The sequence below is a fragment of the Phocoena phocoena genome, chromosome 1 (genome assembly GCF_963924675.1).
Source record: "Phocoena phocoena chromosome 1, mPhoPho1.1, whole genome shotgun sequence".
In the NCBI taxonomy this organism is placed as follows: Eukaryota; Metazoa; Chordata; class Mammalia; order Artiodactyla; family Phocoenidae; genus Phocoena; species Phocoena phocoena.
Window position 1 is genome coordinate 135,380,360 of NC_089219.1, and position 17,344 is coordinate 135,397,703.

The following is a 17,344-nucleotide window of genomic DNA, read 5'->3' on the forward strand; positions in this document are numbered from 1 at the left end:
AACCCTCTCACCTTTAGCCCTGGTAAAATGGAACACTTCTGCTTCTCTCCTGTTTAACACTTTATTACATTCATTCATTTACTTGAATTCATTTACCTCTAGGTTAGGCAGTACCCGGCCTGAGCAACATTAGATACCCAATCAATACTCACATGAATTAAAGGAACTTAGTTTTACACCACCCATGGGACAGACGTAAACCTGGCCTAACTGCACAATAAAATAGGGGCCGGTTTTAGGTGCTGGCTCCTTGTCTCACTCTAGAGCATTTCAGGAACAGCATGCAGCCACCCAATCCTGTAACATAACAAACTCTGTAAATACACACTTTAAAAGGTATGTTCTATAGCTTTAGGTCTCAGAGCCACAGAGCAGCTGACATGCTTTTAGCACTGGCCAGCCATGTTTGATGTCATAAACATTGGGTCTGAATCTCATACCTCAGGAACCAAAACAAGCAGCAGGCTGCAGTGGTTCCGAACACTCCTCTGGAGCCAGACTCCTCTGCTCAGCGGCTCCGCCACTTGCTGTTGAGACCACGGGGAAAGCTACTGGCTTCAGTTTAACTTTGGTTTCCACTTCTGTAAAAGTGAACATAACTGTACCCACCTCACAGGGCTGTGAGAATTAAATGAATTAATATTAAGTACTCAGCACACAGAACTTTAGGTGTTTTAAGAATAATAAAACCTAGTAAAACTGCTGTCAGTTTTGGCACCATACTCAAAGCCCAGGCTGGGCCTTTCCCTCCATTCTAATTCTTGGAACCCTGCAAGTTTTGTTTTAGGTAACTAACATTTGCAAACATACCATGTGTCATACTACGTGCTAAGCGCTCTATAGCCTAGTCAATACCTCATGTAATACTTAACACTTAGGGACCAATTTAATCACCATTTAATGACTGAGAAAATTGGGGCTCTGAGAGGTTAAATAACTTGGGTTAAGTCACAGAGCTAGTCAATGAGGGAGTGGGATTCAACCCTGGCAGTCCAACTCTAATTCCTATGCATTAATGACAATGTTTCTAAAATGATTTTCTTGGCAAATGCTATAGCCTCAGGTGTGGAAAGTGTGTGGAACAATGGGAGGTTGGAAAGTGGGTGGAAACAATGAGAGGTTCTCCTTGAATGACTCTGAAACAAGCCTTCCTAAACTAAACCAGAAATGCATGGGAGAAAAGGACTGAAAGTGGCATGTTAAGGAGGTGTATAAACTGATGCTTACAGCGTCAGGGAGGACAATTTTTCCTTTTCCCCTTCTAGCATCTTTGGCTGGCCTAATAATTAAATTGACATAAGATTAACAGGAGAAAAACAAAGTTTAGTAAAATGTACACATGAGAGAGACCTAGGAAAACTAACTCCAAAATGGCAGAAACTATCACCTTAACTACTATTTTCAGCTGAAGACAAAAGCAGATATTGGGGCTGGGAGGTCAGTTACGGTTACCAGGAAAAGCACAGTAAACAACTGTGAGGTTGTTATTTAAATTTACATCCTCACCTTCTCCACTGATAAGTTTCTAGTTTCATCCTCTTCTTGGTAGAGCAAGGGAGACACCCTTACAAATGGAGATTTCCCTCAACTGTAAATCTCTCTTACAAAAGGGTAACTTAGTTACTCAGGTTTCACCTGTGTCTGCAGTTCCTTAAAGATAACCAGCTTAAAATAACCCTTATGCCAAAGAGGCATATTTTGGGGTGGCAAATTCTGCTCCCCTACAACAGCCATTCTGATTGGACCGTATGTGTGCATCGCTTGAGTATATCCTACTCATCCTGAATTAAAATGTTACTTCTAAAAGCAATGAGTCATTCATTTTTTTTAAAATTGAAGACCAAGTCAAACAAGACTAGAATGTTCCCTGTGAGGTTCTACACTTACTCCATTAATGCTGCTTTGGCTCAAAACATTTTTACAACTTATTTGAAACTGTCCTCAGAATGAACTTTGAGAGAATTAAGCCTCATTTTACAGTCACCTCATGTTGGATGGACAGACCCACACACACATCACCCACCTTATGTATCAGCTGGGCTCCAGATGATGCCTTTGGCCATTTCCAAAACTGTAATCCATCAAAGGGTGAGTAGCCACCCCCATAGAGGACCATTCTAAAGAATATGCCAGAGGGATGCTTGCTAAAATCAGCTTCTTTACCTTACAGATATCTATTTTATGTAGAGAGAGAAAGAAATTATGCTTAGATTACCCATCAGTTAAAATTATAGGAGAAACACTCCAATCACAAGCCCACATTGCCAATAAAATATTGCAACCTTTATTTAAAATAAAACACAAGTTGGCAAGCCTTGTGAGACAACAGGCAGACAGCATTCCCCTTTCAAGGGCCTCATTATTTACATCAAGTTTAACACTGTTAGCAGTTCACAGTCAGACAACAGGGTGAAAGTATTAAATTAGAAAAACAAAACACCTGAAAATATATTACAATAACAATTAAGAACAAATACCTGACAACACTGGTAGTGTGACCCATGATTGATGTGTTTTCAATTAAATCCCATATTGTCTCACTGTGTCCCCTTAGCAATGCACACAGGGGTAGGCCCTCCAGACTTCCCCCTCTGTGCATCCACCACACATACACCTGCAGAGCGTGACCTTTGGTATAAATATTAAACAAGTTTTAAAGAATCTGAATCATACGTTTTAAGGACAAACTTCCATCAACCACCTTGAAATGTTCAAACTTATTTTTGCCAAGCAAGCACAAAACTGGGGTTTCTCCACTGATAGTCATGACAGAATCAGACTGCAAAGAAGGAAAAGCGTGGGGTCTACCCAGGAGACAGGGGGTTCTGAGCATGCATTAACAGCTCAGTCGGCCTGTTCACGGCAAACACACTAACCAGGGCACAGCTTTCATTCACCACAGGGAAAGATCTGATTAACTCCTCTCTCCCCTCCTTTCTTAGTGAGCACAACAACAGTGTATGTACGTAATGTGGACTCAATCGCATGTACCCTCTACACAGATCTGAGATATGAGGGTTTTCAAACATACGCCCTAAAGAACTGTTAAGATGAGTACCTCATTGTTCCTTCTAGCTGCTGAATACTCATTTCTCTGAAGGACAATCAGCCTAGTCAGGGTGATTTCTCAAGACCTCAGCAAATTTCCCTCATGAGGAAGTCCCAAGAAGAGTGGCCACAGTGAAAACTGGTTTGTCAAAATGGAGGAAGGCTGGTTATCTGGCCCTCATCTACCGGAAACATCTGCCTCTTGGCATCCTTGCCACTTACAACATATGGTACGGTACTTCGGAATTGTACAGAATTTGGATTCTCCACCAATGACCCTAAAGCACTGCAGGATCCTGCAGTACCTTCCGAATCAAGAATAAATTTATGTGGCATATCTGTGTTATTGTTGTTAGAACTGCTGAAGACTAATTGCCTTTATATGTGAAAATTTTACTAACCAAAAGTCCCATTCTGTAACTAAAGTTCATTACATGATTTAAAACTCCTGAGGCTCAGAAGCAAATCTAAGCAAGCTCCAACCATACAAACCCTTGGTATTTCCTTTCTTAAAGCCTGCTGGCATTTGACAGTCCACCTCCACCGTGTTTTAAAGAGTTAAGTAGAATGATCCAAGACCTCGAGCCCTGTGCGTATAGCTCAGCAGCTTGGAATGACATGCAGGATCCGGAAACTTGCTGCTTCGAGTACAATGATGAACGAAGAATCTCAAAGAATGGATATAGTCGGTGTGCACGTGCGTGGGGCCTGGCCTTTCAACTTACAAGGAGACGTCCCTTCCCTTAGATGGTCTGCAGGTTTGAAGATCTGCTCACACGCCATCTGTGACCTCAGGCTGAGGTAACAGGGCCTTGCTACTGTGTTCAGGTCACAGAGCAATGGAGAGGGTAAAGGATATAATTTTTCTAGGAGAGGTAAACAATTTCAAACTCATAATTGTACATAGTGCACTTGGAGGGTGGGAAGGGTCCAGTTAGAGCGTCCTCCCCCCAGCTCACCAAGGGGAAGGAGAAAAGTGCAGCAATTTACCAAATCAGCACCCCGTGTGGAGAGGACATCTCACTGACGGGGGCTTTGAGCCACTGCTACCAAAAAGTTCACTTCCACCAGTTTTAGTCTGATATCTGTGCAACATCAACCTAGCTGACAATCTTTTCTTCTGCAAAACACATGAAACCCATCTTTGAAGGCACAATCCTCTAGGAATGATCTCTACCACTCCAAGTCAGCCCAGAATCAAGATGACCTGCCCAGGCCTTCTCACCCGGAGAGAAACATTGGATCTTCTTACCCTGATTATCACAGGGTGGAATCTTCCCTAATTTCCTGTCCTTTGGATCTAGGATATTGAGTCAGAAGTGAAGGAAATATCATCTTGCACACTTGTTATCTCAAGATACAACAGAACATATACACCTCAGGTGGGTGGCATGAAAACCAGCAGCCCCAGAGCAGGAACTCATCTTTCGGGACATTGCAGTGAACTTCACAAGAGACAGGCTGGAGCTAAGACAGTCACTTGGGTAGATGCTCTGGGGCAGGGCGCAGCTCATTCCGCAGCCCTGCAATCTACCCCCCACCCCCGCCAAGTCACACAGGAGGGCGGAGGATGGCAGTTGAAGTTCTGGCTGTAACAGAGCTGCAACAAAGCAGGTAACAGTAATTGTTACTCCAGGCACTGTTAGCTTGCCAAAAAAAGCTAGCCTTGTATTATATTTTTAAAAGTCTGATAGCTGGAAAACTGGAACTCTATCCTGACTGTTAAGAGTGGGACAAGTTTCAGAACCAGCCCAAGGCCTCTCCTCTCTGACCAGTGAGGCCTACGGCAATTTCCCTGTGTTGTCACGTGGAAGGTACAGGCAACCTTAGGGCTGCCTTTCCCTATTTCTCCCCTGCTCCCACATATCCCAGACTGAAGCAGGAATTTACAAAAGAACTGAGCTACTGGCTTGACAGAAGCTAAGACAGAGATATAGATAGCTGAAGTCCATCAATACATACGAAGAAACTCATATCCAGAGAAACTTACCTAAAGATGACTGGTCATAACAGATGCTTGGAGCACAGAGATGGCCCCCAAATCCAGGTAGAACAAGTTAATGTAAGCAAGATGAAACCCCAAAATCATCAAGAATAAAAATGTAGACAACCCTGTCAGCTCATCATGGACTCCTGCGGGAGCATAGCTTGATAGTAACGATGACATTGGTAGCAAAAATGGAAGGGAGTGGGAGAGGTCAGAATGCAGTAGAGCTACAAACTCAGATGTGGCCACCGAAGCAATTTACTCTTTTTTTAAATAATTTAATAGGTGAGTTATGTTCAGCTACTCCTCTTAGGGGGGAAAAAATAAAACTAAACAGGGATGATGAATATCAAGCTCATCTACATCTGGTAGGAAATCCCAGAAAAGTAATTCCCAAAGTGCACTGGTTCTACAGCCATCCCATCTCTGCCCCCACCCCACCCCACCCCCCAAAATAACAACAAAACTATGCAGGACATAGGTTAAAAAAGACACTGTCAACATGAACAGGTAACGAGTCTGCTCCCACATTTAGGGTACTAAATGGCTGAGCATGTGCTGGACAAACGTTCAAGGATGAGAGGGCCACACTCTTCTTGAATCAAGGTCCCTAGAAGAGCTTCTTTGTTCTGGAGTGAGTACATGTTACTATTTTTTAAAGATGAAACCAGAAAGTTGGTCCCTAGTTTTCTGAAGTTATTCAGCACTGAGCTACAATTTTAACAAAACACTTACTAAACCTGCACATATTCATTTAGCAGTTTCATATTTATAAATGTGATAAATTACAGAGCTGATTGTTCATATATCTGCATTTTCAGGTCCCCCACAGGCAAAAGCTTGTAAGTCAATCAACATCTAATTAACTGTTTTAACTTCTCAATAGACATTAATAATACAACTTTATAGTTATATTACACTTGATACTTTTCTCAAAGTGCTTTCATATACATTACCTCATAGTTATCAAAATGATATGGAACAATAAAGTTTGCTATTTTTTTAAGAAAAAGGAATGTAGGACTAGGTTTTTTAAAACTTAAGTTGTTATTTCTTTATTACAAAGTGCAGATTGCTGTGTCGCTGAGGTCTGTCCAAAAGAATGACCCCATATAATTTTTTAAATTACCGAGTTCTACTGAATGCCTGCTTTGCTAGTGTTGCCATTACTCAACATTCAAGTCCCTTAAGGTCAGGGAATGCCAGGAACGTGTCTTTAGAAAGTGCGCAGCACTGTGCAGACTGATTGTCTGAGCCTTTTTTTTTTTTTTGCAGTGTCTCACAAGGCAACAGGAATGGTGGAAAGACCCCACAATGAGAAAGTGAATAAGACCCAACTCTAGCCTTGGCTCTGCCACTAATTAACTGCTCTGAGAATATGGGCAAGTAACTTAACCATCCTCTCTTCCAATTTCTTAAGCTGTAAAAAAAAAACAAAAGAGTTGGGGTATTGCTAGTGTTCACACAGTGCTGGGTGTCTGAAACACCTGGAGAGATTCTTGGAAAACACACTGGCTGAGACCCAACCCCACGGGGAATTCTTGATCTGGGGTAAGGCCGACGCATCAGGTTTTTTGTTGTTTTTCTTTTTTTAAACCCCAGGAAATTTTGTTGCACATCCTTGGCTAAGACTCACTGGAATAAGCGTTAATAATAATAGTAGTAGTAGTTAACATTTATGGAGTACTCATTACATGCCAGGCACTCAAGCTAACTATCCTACACACATTATCTCATTTAATCCTTACAACAACCCTGAGGTAGTTACTATTATTATCCCTGTTTTCCAATGAGGAAACTAAGGCCCAGGAAAGTTAAGTGACTTGCCTTCTAGACTAGCTTTAGAGTCTAAACTCTTAACCACTATCTAAACTGTATCCTTGAAGCTCAAAATCTCCATGATTTTGTTAAATAAATATGGGTGGTGCCTTAGGAAAGTCAGCATTTTATTAACTGGGCACTATTTTACTAGCTAACTTGCAACTGAATTTTAAGAAAATTCTAACTTAAACCCCATAATTCAGCTGAGAAAGGGTCTCCACTATAAGAACCTCAATGTCATCTGGAGAAACACTGAATAAATTTCTCAGGGCCAATTTTTTTTAAGGCTATATCTCTGAAAATCATGATGGAGATCTGTAGGAAAATATACACATTTTTACACAAAGCCTTTTAAGAAAATACTTCACATAAAGCACAATCAAGATGCATTCTAAACACTGCATTTTAAGGTAGTAAATCTAAACTGAAATCATATTATCTGTGCATGAAAAGACTGAAGGTGTGGTAACCCGAAAGGTATACAATACGTATAAGCACTTTAGAAAGTTTTCAACACCTTGTAGAAGGGCTTTTGCTATCTGCTTTGTTTTCAAACTAGATAGAATTAAACTACATTTTTAGTTTCTAAAAGCAGTTTTCTCTGCTTTGAATTCAAACTTTTAAATTTACCTATGGTTATTTAAAAAATCTGGTCCTTTTCAAGTAGATAATGGAAAAAACCTAAGTTACACTTTTATAGTAAGTTGACAGTGCCTCTTTAACCTGAACCCTGAGCCCTCAACTCCTGAAGTTACACAGTTAAAGCATCACGTGGCTGGGTGTGCTACAACAGTCAATGCTACTCTTGACAGTGATGAGAAAAAAATCCATTCTATTCATGAACTTACTGAGCACCTACTGCGGACGAGGCAGAGCCAGGTGCGGCACCTGAGAAAGACCCAGCCCCCACCCTCAAAGACTGTTTGTTCTTCGATGAGAAAACCAGGGAGCTTAAATACACTCAGTAGTGTTCCTCCAAGGCTTATTTTCAGAGCACTCAAGGAAAGATCCCTTGCTTTAAAAAAAAAAAAAAAAAAAAAATCCCCTGAAAAACAATTAGAATCCCTCAAGTTGCATCCACAATGACAGGGATAAACTTAAAAAGCAGCATAACAATATTCCAAAGTTTTAGCTTTCCCTGCCCCACCCTTAAAAGGCTAATTGCTAAAACGATTTCAAGTTTATGGAAATATATGATGAAGGAGAGTGGCAAAGAAGAAGGTAGTAGGACTGTTGGTTTTTAAATCCAAGTTAAAGGGAACTCTTCCAACCATTACAAGGAGATTAGCCAGATCACTAGTTGCCTGTGCTCCACCTGTAGGTAACAGACAGACAGGGATCACCCAACTCCTGAAAGGAATGCCCGGTATTGTCTCCTCCCTTCTTATCCTTCTCTTGGCCTGGGACTCCTCTGGAACACCCGCGGTAAGAATCAGTTCCTTTCTTTCTAATGAAAACTAAATTTCCTCCTTGGTCAAAGATGCCAAACTCTATCCAAAATGCTTTTCCCCCCTTAGTATTCCAGCCCAATTAGTATAATCTCAGCAGTTTTAAATTTCAGTATCTGCTGCTGAGCAAAGAAGAGAATGAAAAAGTTGTATTCATATATAACAACACTGCACTGAAGAGCTTTCCAGAGAGGCTCTCAAAGGGATAACTATACACTTATTTGCAAAACACCCTTGATAACATGTATCATTACCTCCATTTAATAGATTAAGAGACGGGGCTATGGCCTGACAGTGGATCGATGACAGAGCCAGGAAGAAAACTCACTGTTCATCAATGTTGATTTAATAGATTAAGAGACGGGGCTATGGCCTGACAGTGGATCGATGACAGAGCCAGGAAGAAAACTCACTGTTCATCAATGTTGAATTCCTATCTTCCTAAGTTAATATTCCTTTGGGAGGAAAAAATAATGTATTTTTTTTATATTGCGTTCTCCTTGGAGGCAGGAATGGAGAGGGCATAAAGTTTTAAGAAGAGAATGAAGTGGTCACTGGAATTAGACCTGATGTCGAAAGTATTAATAATATCTAACCAATTAGACTTGGTTCTAAATTAAGAAGCGATCCTAATTAACTTCCATAACAATAACTGAATAGGGAAGGAAAAGGAATCATTAGGTTTCTGGGATCTAATTGGTGTCCCCCGAAGATAACTTGCTCCTTCAACTATGCATTCTTAAAATAGAGGTGAAATGATAAAATAAATATCAAAGAATATTCCCAATATGATCTTCACAAACAAGCACAACAATTGGCAGGGGGAGTATGTGAGAGGAGAAAAACATGTGAGAATAATTTAGGGTGATTCATTTGAAACTGTAGAGTGAGAGAATGCTTCTCCCTATTCTCCACCTAGATTGGGTCTAAGGTGATAAGGGAGGGAGGGGAAACAGCCATTAGGACCAAGCCAGCTTCTCCACTCAGTCACAGACCTCTAGGCTGACCACCGGATTTCAAAAAGACACCCTTTCCCTGGCATTTTAGTTGATAAAGAAACATACAGCTGCTCAAGTCCTTTGCCGGTATGTCAGTATGCAGGGGCACTGTAACAGAAAAGGATTCCCCTGTGAGACCTGTACATGACCTTTGTTTTCAATAATGTTCAGTGGTGGTTAATGCCCTGAATGCTGCCAGGAATAAAGGAAGACAGCCTGCCCAGCAAGGGGGAGAAGAAAATTACCAAAGAGACTCCTATGCCTATGGTTCACAAGATAGGCACCAACAAGCAGAAAGCCAATCCTGATCCATTTGGAAACAACATATTAGCCTGGGAGAAGTGGCTTCTGCTAAGTAATGTAAGATTTTAGGAGGTTTCAATCTCCCTAAATATACTTCCTAGCATTCTTTACCTCCTGTACCAATTAATACACCAATGGAAAACAGGACAGAAGCATACTGACAGAACCACATTTCCCAGTGTTGCATCTAGCCATCTGATCTGCAGTTCTTACTGCAGCAGTGACCTGTGGAAGCGAGGCTAACAGTAGCTTCCAACAGCCTTGAACAAAACTTCTCTTGGCACATTCCCAGCTTTCTTCTGTCCCACCCAATAAGTTAGATGAGTTGGAGCATAATCACCATTAGTACCTACTGGGGCCCCAAGTCAATTCCCTTCTGTGTGGTGCAGAATGAGTGCCACAGCCAACGCACTGTCTGGGCACAGTCCCTGCGGCCCTGCTGGAGCAGCCCTAACCAGCTCACATCACTCCAGGTAAGAACGGGCTGGATTTGGTTCTTCACGGCACGACATATGCATGTTCCCTGATGTCCCAGTGCAGCTTCCAATCCGGTCCACAACTGCCCTGCCCCCATCTATTTTCCCTCTCCTATGATTTTTGCTTTTTGTTATTTTTGAGATGAACCTGTAAACGTGAGAACTCAGAGATCTGAGGTACTTCACAGAAACACACTCAAGTATCAGTCTTCCACTTTTTGAAACGAGAACACAGGAAAACAAGTCCCTTTTCCTCTCCCCTCAGAAATGTGTGCATCTTCCCACCCGGCTAACGGTGGCTACCTCTGCACCACATCACTGATTTCCTGTACACATGACAGTAAGTTGTTAAGGACAGGGTTTGCCCCGGGCACACCAGCAGCTGCAGAAGACACCTGCAGCTCCTGCAGGCTGAGTTCCAGTTTGCTCACAGCCTCGCGGAAGGCAAATTTGTTGCGAGTTTGGGGGATGCAGTCCACATAGCCTGAGCAGTAGTCGAGCAGCTGGTGTCCAGTGTCCACCAGCTGGCTGTTGGGCACAGGTTCCGTGATTGCACTGGACAGTAGGTCAGCACATTCCAGCAGGGCCTCCTTACTGATCTTGTCAGCTGAGATTTTCTCAGCCACCTGTCTGGTTTTTCTCAGAGCCACTTTAGTACCTGCTGTGCCATTGGCCATTTTCGCTGGCGAGATGGAAGATGTGGGCAGAGGCACTTGAGGTGGAGGCATTACAGGCCTCCCAGCTTTCCCACTGATGGGCACTGCCCCTGGAGCCGCCTTCTTCCCTCCCTCCTGTGTTTCTGACATGGGCTCTTCCGTGGAGTCTGAGCACACGGCCGGATGCTGCAGTAGTCTCACCCCTGGCGGCGGGGGTGGGGCACACTTTGGTTTTACCCGGCGGGGTCGGTCCTTGTCTCCAGAGGAAGTGACCTGATGCTCAGACAAGAGCTTGAACTTATTCCCCTGAGAGTCTGTGCCAATACGCTGCACGTCAGCTGGAGTGTGCTTCAGAGTGGGTGAGATAAGGACTGGCACTTTGTGGTTGTGAGTGGTCGGGAGGACCGCCGCAGCCTTGGCTGGGGCAGCCCAGCCTGTCTGCTCGCCATCCTCTGGGACTCCAGCCATGCCAAGCCGTGCCCCACCATTCCTCTCTCTGCTCTTGGGGGCAGCTGCCACTCCAGCCACTCCCAGCCCTGGAGAGTCCTTCTCTGTAATGGCTGGATCCCCAGAGGGGGTTCTGAGAGGAAGAGCGGTGGCTCCTCTGGGCAAAAGTTTGGCTTTTGGTCTCTCCCTGGTCGGAGCGGCACCTTCCTCTGATTTTTTGGGAAGCATGTCATTGGCCCTATCCACATTCTCTTCTGGCTGAGAAGAGGTGGACACTGTCCTTTCCAGCTGGAGTTTGGACCTCTGGCAGTTCCTGGGAAGGGTCATTGCCATCCTATCCTGCTCTGGAAGCCCTGAGGACATGGAAGATGTAGAGTTTGACCTTGGAAAAGGCTTGGAAGTGTCATCACTGGCTGTGGGTTTACCTGCTCGTAAGCCCAGTGTCTTTTTGATTAAGCGTGGTGTGAAGAAGCCTGTGATGCCAGACCACCCACCCCCAGCAGCGCTACTGCCCCCACCCCCGCCACTGTCGTCATTACAGAGGTTCCTCTGTGCAAAGCTACCCCCATAGCACTTGGGTGGCACCAGATTCGCCTCTTGCTGGGCAGCAGTAAAAGAGAACCCATCAGCATGCTGTAGAGAAGCAACAGATGAGAAGTTACCCGTGAGTTCATATTTCTTGTGGGGCTGATTCTCCATTTCTCGGAAGGAGCTGCTGCGTTTGGGGGGTGTGGGAGCATTTCTCTTTTTCATGAAGGAACTGAAGAAGCCTCCCTTCCTATCTCTGGTGAAGCATGTCTCTTTGGCATCTTCCAAGAGGCTGCTGGGGGACTTGTCTCTTTGCTTTCGAGGCAGTGCTGGGGACCCACTGGGGGCCTGTGCACTTCTAATGAAGCCTGATAAAAAACGGCCAATCAGTAATGTGAAAAATAAGAAGTGACTCATTTGAGTTACTAAGGCTGAACTGTAAGAGTGCTGTTGGCATCTATTAAATGTCAAGTGTTAGCAGGACTCAGAGGAAACTAATAAATACATTATCATTTCACGCTATTGTTCCAAACGCAATATGGGATATAAACGGAAAGAAATAATCCGCTGGTTTTTACCTCGGCATTCAACTTTTCTCTAGAAACTACAGCACAACCTGGCTTCATCTATCAGACTCAATGAAGAAATTTTTGCCGGAACTGTAAAGACAGTAACTATTTGGGAATCAGGAGTTTAGGAAATGGAGTGGGAGGCAGAGTTGTATGCTGGACGGACAGATCAGGACTACTAACACTGGCAATGCAGAGCTGAGGACTAGAGTGGTAAATAAAACAGAAGCCAGCCACACTTCCCTCAGGGAAGATGGGCAGGAAAGTGGAAATAAAAGCATCATACCCCAAGGCTCTTTAAAAAAGGCAATTTTGGGCTTCCCTGGTGGCGCAGTGGTTGAGAGTCTTCCGCCTGCTGATGCAGGGGACACGGGTTCGTGCCCCGGTCCGGGAAGATCCCACATGCCGCAGAGCGGCTGGGCCTGTGAGCCATGGCCACTGAACCTGCGCGTCCAGAGCCTGTGCTCCGCAACGGGAAAGGCCACAGCAGGGAGAGGCCCGCGTACTGCAAACAAAACAAAACAAAACAAAACAAAACAAAAAAAAAGGCAGTTTGACTCTACCTGCCTAGGGACTCATTCATACCTGGTGCTGAACTGGAAGCAGAATTTTCTGTGGCATCTTGTGGCCCTTCAATATTCTCCTTGTTCTCCCCCTGTTTCTTCAGCGTCCGGGTCTTAGAAGGAAGTATAGGTAATCGGGGCAGATATGGAACAACAGATGAGGAGGAGGCAGCTCTCCCAAGCTCCTCGGCTACCTCTGTGAGGAAGGCAAGGGGAATGATAAAAAGAACAATTTCATGACCAAAAAATGGGAGTTTCTCTTTTCAGAAAGGCATACAACTGAGAAGAACTGAAGAATGGAGTATAAAATATGTAAGTGGAATCACACACTATGTACTTTTTGTGTCTGGCTTCTTTTGCTCGGCATTCTATCTGTAGATTCATCCCTGTAGATTCATCATTCATACTGCATGTGGCAGGGGTTTTTCTTGTTGCTGTGTAGTGTTCAAATGCATGAATACACCAAATTTCATCCATTCTCTTCTTCATGAATATTTGTTTCTAGTTTTTGGCTATTATGAATATAGTGCTAGGGACATCCTATTGTACTATGTGTCTTTGGCTTCAGTGTTATGCACGTCTGCTGGGTATAGGAGCAGGTAGGTCACAGGGAGCACACAAATTCAGCTTTGCTGGGTCTTGCCAAACCTCCCCAAACTGGCTGGACCAATCTACATCCCCACTAACTTGTATGAAGGTTCTGGTTACCGTGCATGCTTACCAAAGTTTGATGTTAGTTTTTTTTGTTTGATTTTAATTTTAGCCATTCTGGGATAGATGTGTAGTGGCCATCTCACTGTTTTATTTTGTACTTCTCTGATGATGGGTGATTTTGTGTGCTCATTGGTCATCTGGATATCCTTGTTTACTAAGCGCTTGTTCAGAGGTTGAACAAAGCAAATGGATGTTTGCACATATTTTTATTTTCAGGTTGCGCCTTGCATAAAAAGGAAGGTAGATACAATCCATTCCATTTCTGCCAGTGAAGCAAATGAGGCTCCTGAAAATGTGTTCATCCCATTAGTAAGCCTCAGCTGATTAAAAGCAGTCATGGGTTTTGCAGCTTTTACTAATAAGGCAGACATACTTTGCTATTCATTCCTGAACAAAAATGAAGTATGGATCAATTAAATTGTGAATTTTTGTAATTAATTTACAACTTTTTTTGGTAATTATTTTTCAAAACTAACCCCCCACAAGCGTGGGTACATGGCACATAACCCAAGCCATGCCAATGAGATTCCTTTCTTACAGAGCAGCTGCGAGACAGACATGAGGATGCTGACAACTGTGTTCTATGCCACCTGGAGGATGAGATTAACGTAGAAACAAACGTAAAGAAATATTGGGTGGGTGAAGGTGTGGGAAGGAAAGAGAAGAGGGAAGGAGACCTGAAGCTATTTGAGTCCATAGCTTCAAGTGACCCTGAAGTTAGCGCCATCCCTGCTTTTCCATGGTTTGGTTATGAGGCAATAAATCCTCCTCTTGTTGCTTAAGAAAAGTTTGAGCTAAGTTTCTTTCACTTACAACTAATATACATCCTTTTAAGGTAAGAACTGTGTCTTATCTCTATGTCCTCAGACCTAGTATAGTGCTTACCACAGGTTAAATACTTAATAAAATGTGGGTTAAATAATGTTAAATTTTTTGCTTAGCAATTTTTAATTGAAGTTAGCTTTGAAAATTGATACGGTTGCTTTTCTAAAAGAATATAACATTTTCAAGAGAAGCAGAAATATTTAGCTAAGGATTCAACAGAAGTTAAACGTTTACACAGAAGCACCCAATTCTATGACCAATATTTACGACTTCTACCACTTTGACTGCATAGGATATAAAGCAACAGAAGAAAGAAGACTGCTGTGATAGGCAGCTGCTCAATCTGGCCCAAAGGGCAAGCTGTGCCCTCCCCAAGCTGCGGAAGTTCCATACATTAAAGGACGAAGATGAAAATACTTTTCATTAAACTTTGGTGTTGTACTTCCTCCTTTCTTCTTACCTAGACATGATAAATCACTAAGGGAAGCAGACAAAATCAACTTAGCTGATTTCCTCTTCTAACATTTTTAACTTGAACTTAAACAGTAAGTTCTCTGTTCAATTATGAAGGAAAAGAAAAATTTGAAAAGTATGTATACAATTCTGGAACTACACCAAAATGTCTAACAGGCAAGTATAACTAAGAATTGTTTGTTTTTAGCTCTCTAGGAAGTCTCCCTCTCTTTATAACAAGTTATTGTTTCACTTTTGCAGATAATTTTAAAGAGACATTATACACAGAAGTAGAAAACTTCCTGTAAGTGTCCATATACTTGTTTGTTTTTTAGATAAGAAAAAGATTCTCACTATTCATAGCTTAACATTCTCATTCTAAACTTTCTGTGTCAATATATTTAAGAATATCATTTTAACTACTCAATTACATGGATATAATAATTGGCACACTAAATATTTAGATTGTTCTTAATTTTTCAGTATTATAAACTAGACTCTGATGTAACATCCTTACAGCTAAATCTTTGTTCATACTCTTAATTATTTCCTTAAGATCTATTTCCAGAAATGGAATTTCTGGATATTGCTTTTATGACTTGGTTCTGTCTTTATAGGTGTGGTTTAGAGAGTTGAAATATTTTTCATTCTCATTTTTTCCTCTTCTTTCCTGCATTGTGTTAATGCTTAACCACTGAACTTGAACTTATACTCTTCCTGAAAAGACTAAATTAATTTCTGATTAATATGAGCTAGAGACACAAATATACATCTTAAAATAGAAAAAAAAAGCAAAACAATAATAATAAAGGCCAAGAATTCAGTATCTTGAAATGGAGTCCCAAATTATAAGAATCTATGATTTTTGAAATGTTTTTATCATCCCCAGCACTCAGAACTAGCCACCACTGACAGTAAATCACCAGATTCTCACCTTCAGAAATGCTGGAGTCATGGAACATGGTTTCAAAAGCTTGATGTGTTTCAGCAAAAGAGGGCCTGTCGGCAGGGCTCCACTTCCAGCCTATGTAACAAAAGAAGAACAGTATTAAAAGCTTCTTGCAGGAATTAAATATTCAGGGGCACCCTGATGGTGAGTTCCATGCATTAGGACACATGCTTGTTAAAGCAGAGTTACAGCAAGTTCACAATGATAGTGAGGCAGCTGTTTCTTAGTTCCAGACTCAGAGGTGTGATGAACCCACTTCCTAGGGCCAATCCTTCTATGTAGCCTCAGCTCCTATTCCCTCTACTATAGGGATGCAGAAGGGTGGGGAGATGGTTTAGAAAATGACACGTTTTCTTCCACTGGAAAAATGAAAAGTAGTAAAACCTGTCTTTAAACTCACTCTTATAAATAATCAGTTGTACACATTCAGAAACATAACAGTATATCAAAGGCGGAGCTTGGAATTCACAGTTGACAACGACAGGGCGGTAGGCAACAACAATGCTCAATGGGAAAATAACAAGACATATTCATACACACTGCAGTTTAATTCACTACTCACCTTCCTACTTTCTCATCTTTAAGAAGTCAGATGCTTTTATTCATCACAGAAGTCAATTTCATGCATTCTCCATAGTCTTTAACAATCATTTTATGTAGCTGAAAGCAGCCCTCCCCTATCTAATCTCCAAACCCAATTTCTTATTATCCTATTATATATGCAAATGTTTGTAGAAAATTGGGTGAATATTTGGGCCACAGAGAATGACTCTTTGGATTCCAGTAAGACTCACTGGTAGAGCATACGATATCCCAACAGGCTGATCATTGACTAACTCTATGTCATGAGGCTGGACACAACCTTACAACACTGAGAGGAAAAATGTTTTGAATTTTGTTAATCATCCTGAATTGTTCACTTAAACCTTCAAAATTAAAATATGCAAAAATACTCACATGCTCTCATAAGTTCATACACTTTAGGGGGACATCCTTCAGGCTGTTCCATTCGATATCCTTTTTCCAGTAGATCATAGACCTGAGACAGGTCAATACCTGGATATGGTGACATTCCATATGTAGCAATTTCCCACAAGAGCACCCCAAAAGCTGCAAAAGGGATGAAAAAAAGAGCTTTATATTTCTTCTGATTTATTATTTGTTTTATACCATTAGGTAACTTCTCTTTCAAATTGTGGGTAACATTCACACTATTACAACATTAGTATACTCTCATAATTCTTACAACATGACTTGTTCTTCGAAGATATCTTCCACAGGAACACTTCACTGAAGGAACACTTCACTTTAAAGACAGTTTTCTTTAAATTTCCCAATTTTTATTTGGATTTCCTTTACTTCAATGAGGTAAAATAAACCATGACCATACAAGAAGTCTGGGGCATAAGCAAACTATTCTTAGAGCAATTTATGATCTATTTAATGAATTCACAATTTTTAAGTCAGCTAATACTAGAGGAATAATATAAAAATGGACTCATTTAAAATCAGATAAAATTCGCATGTGAAAAAAGAATTTGCTTGATTTTCTCACAGGT

General features: G+C 41.9%; 1 protein-coding gene across 7 annotated transcripts in view; it reads right to left on the bottom strand.

The window, feature by feature from the left end:
* Positions 1 to 10,283: 10,283 nt before the first annotated feature.
* Positions 10,284 to 17,344, bottom strand: part of ABL2 (ABL proto-oncogene 2, non-receptor tyrosine kinase) — a 96,087-nt gene continuing 89,026 nt past the window's right edge. For 4 of the 7 annotated variants that reach the window (XM_065873083.1, XM_065873081.1, XM_065873084.1 and 1 more), the window contains 5 exons: positions 16,743 to 16,895; positions 15,771 to 15,860; positions 12,867 to 13,040; positions 11,847 to 12,080; positions 10,381 to 11,537 (listed from right to left, as the gene is read on the bottom strand). In XM_065873083.1, the coding sequence (XP_065729155.1) occupies positions 10,381 to 11,537; positions 11,847 to 12,080; positions 12,867 to 13,040; positions 15,771 to 15,860; positions 16,743 to 16,895 (1,808 nt within the window). Of the gene's footprint in view, positions 12,081 to 12,866; positions 13,041 to 15,770; positions 15,861 to 16,742; positions 16,896 to 17,344 lie in introns of all 7 variants that reach the window. The other 3 variants (XM_065873080.1, XM_065873079.1, XM_065873078.1) reach the window with 2 other exon arrangements.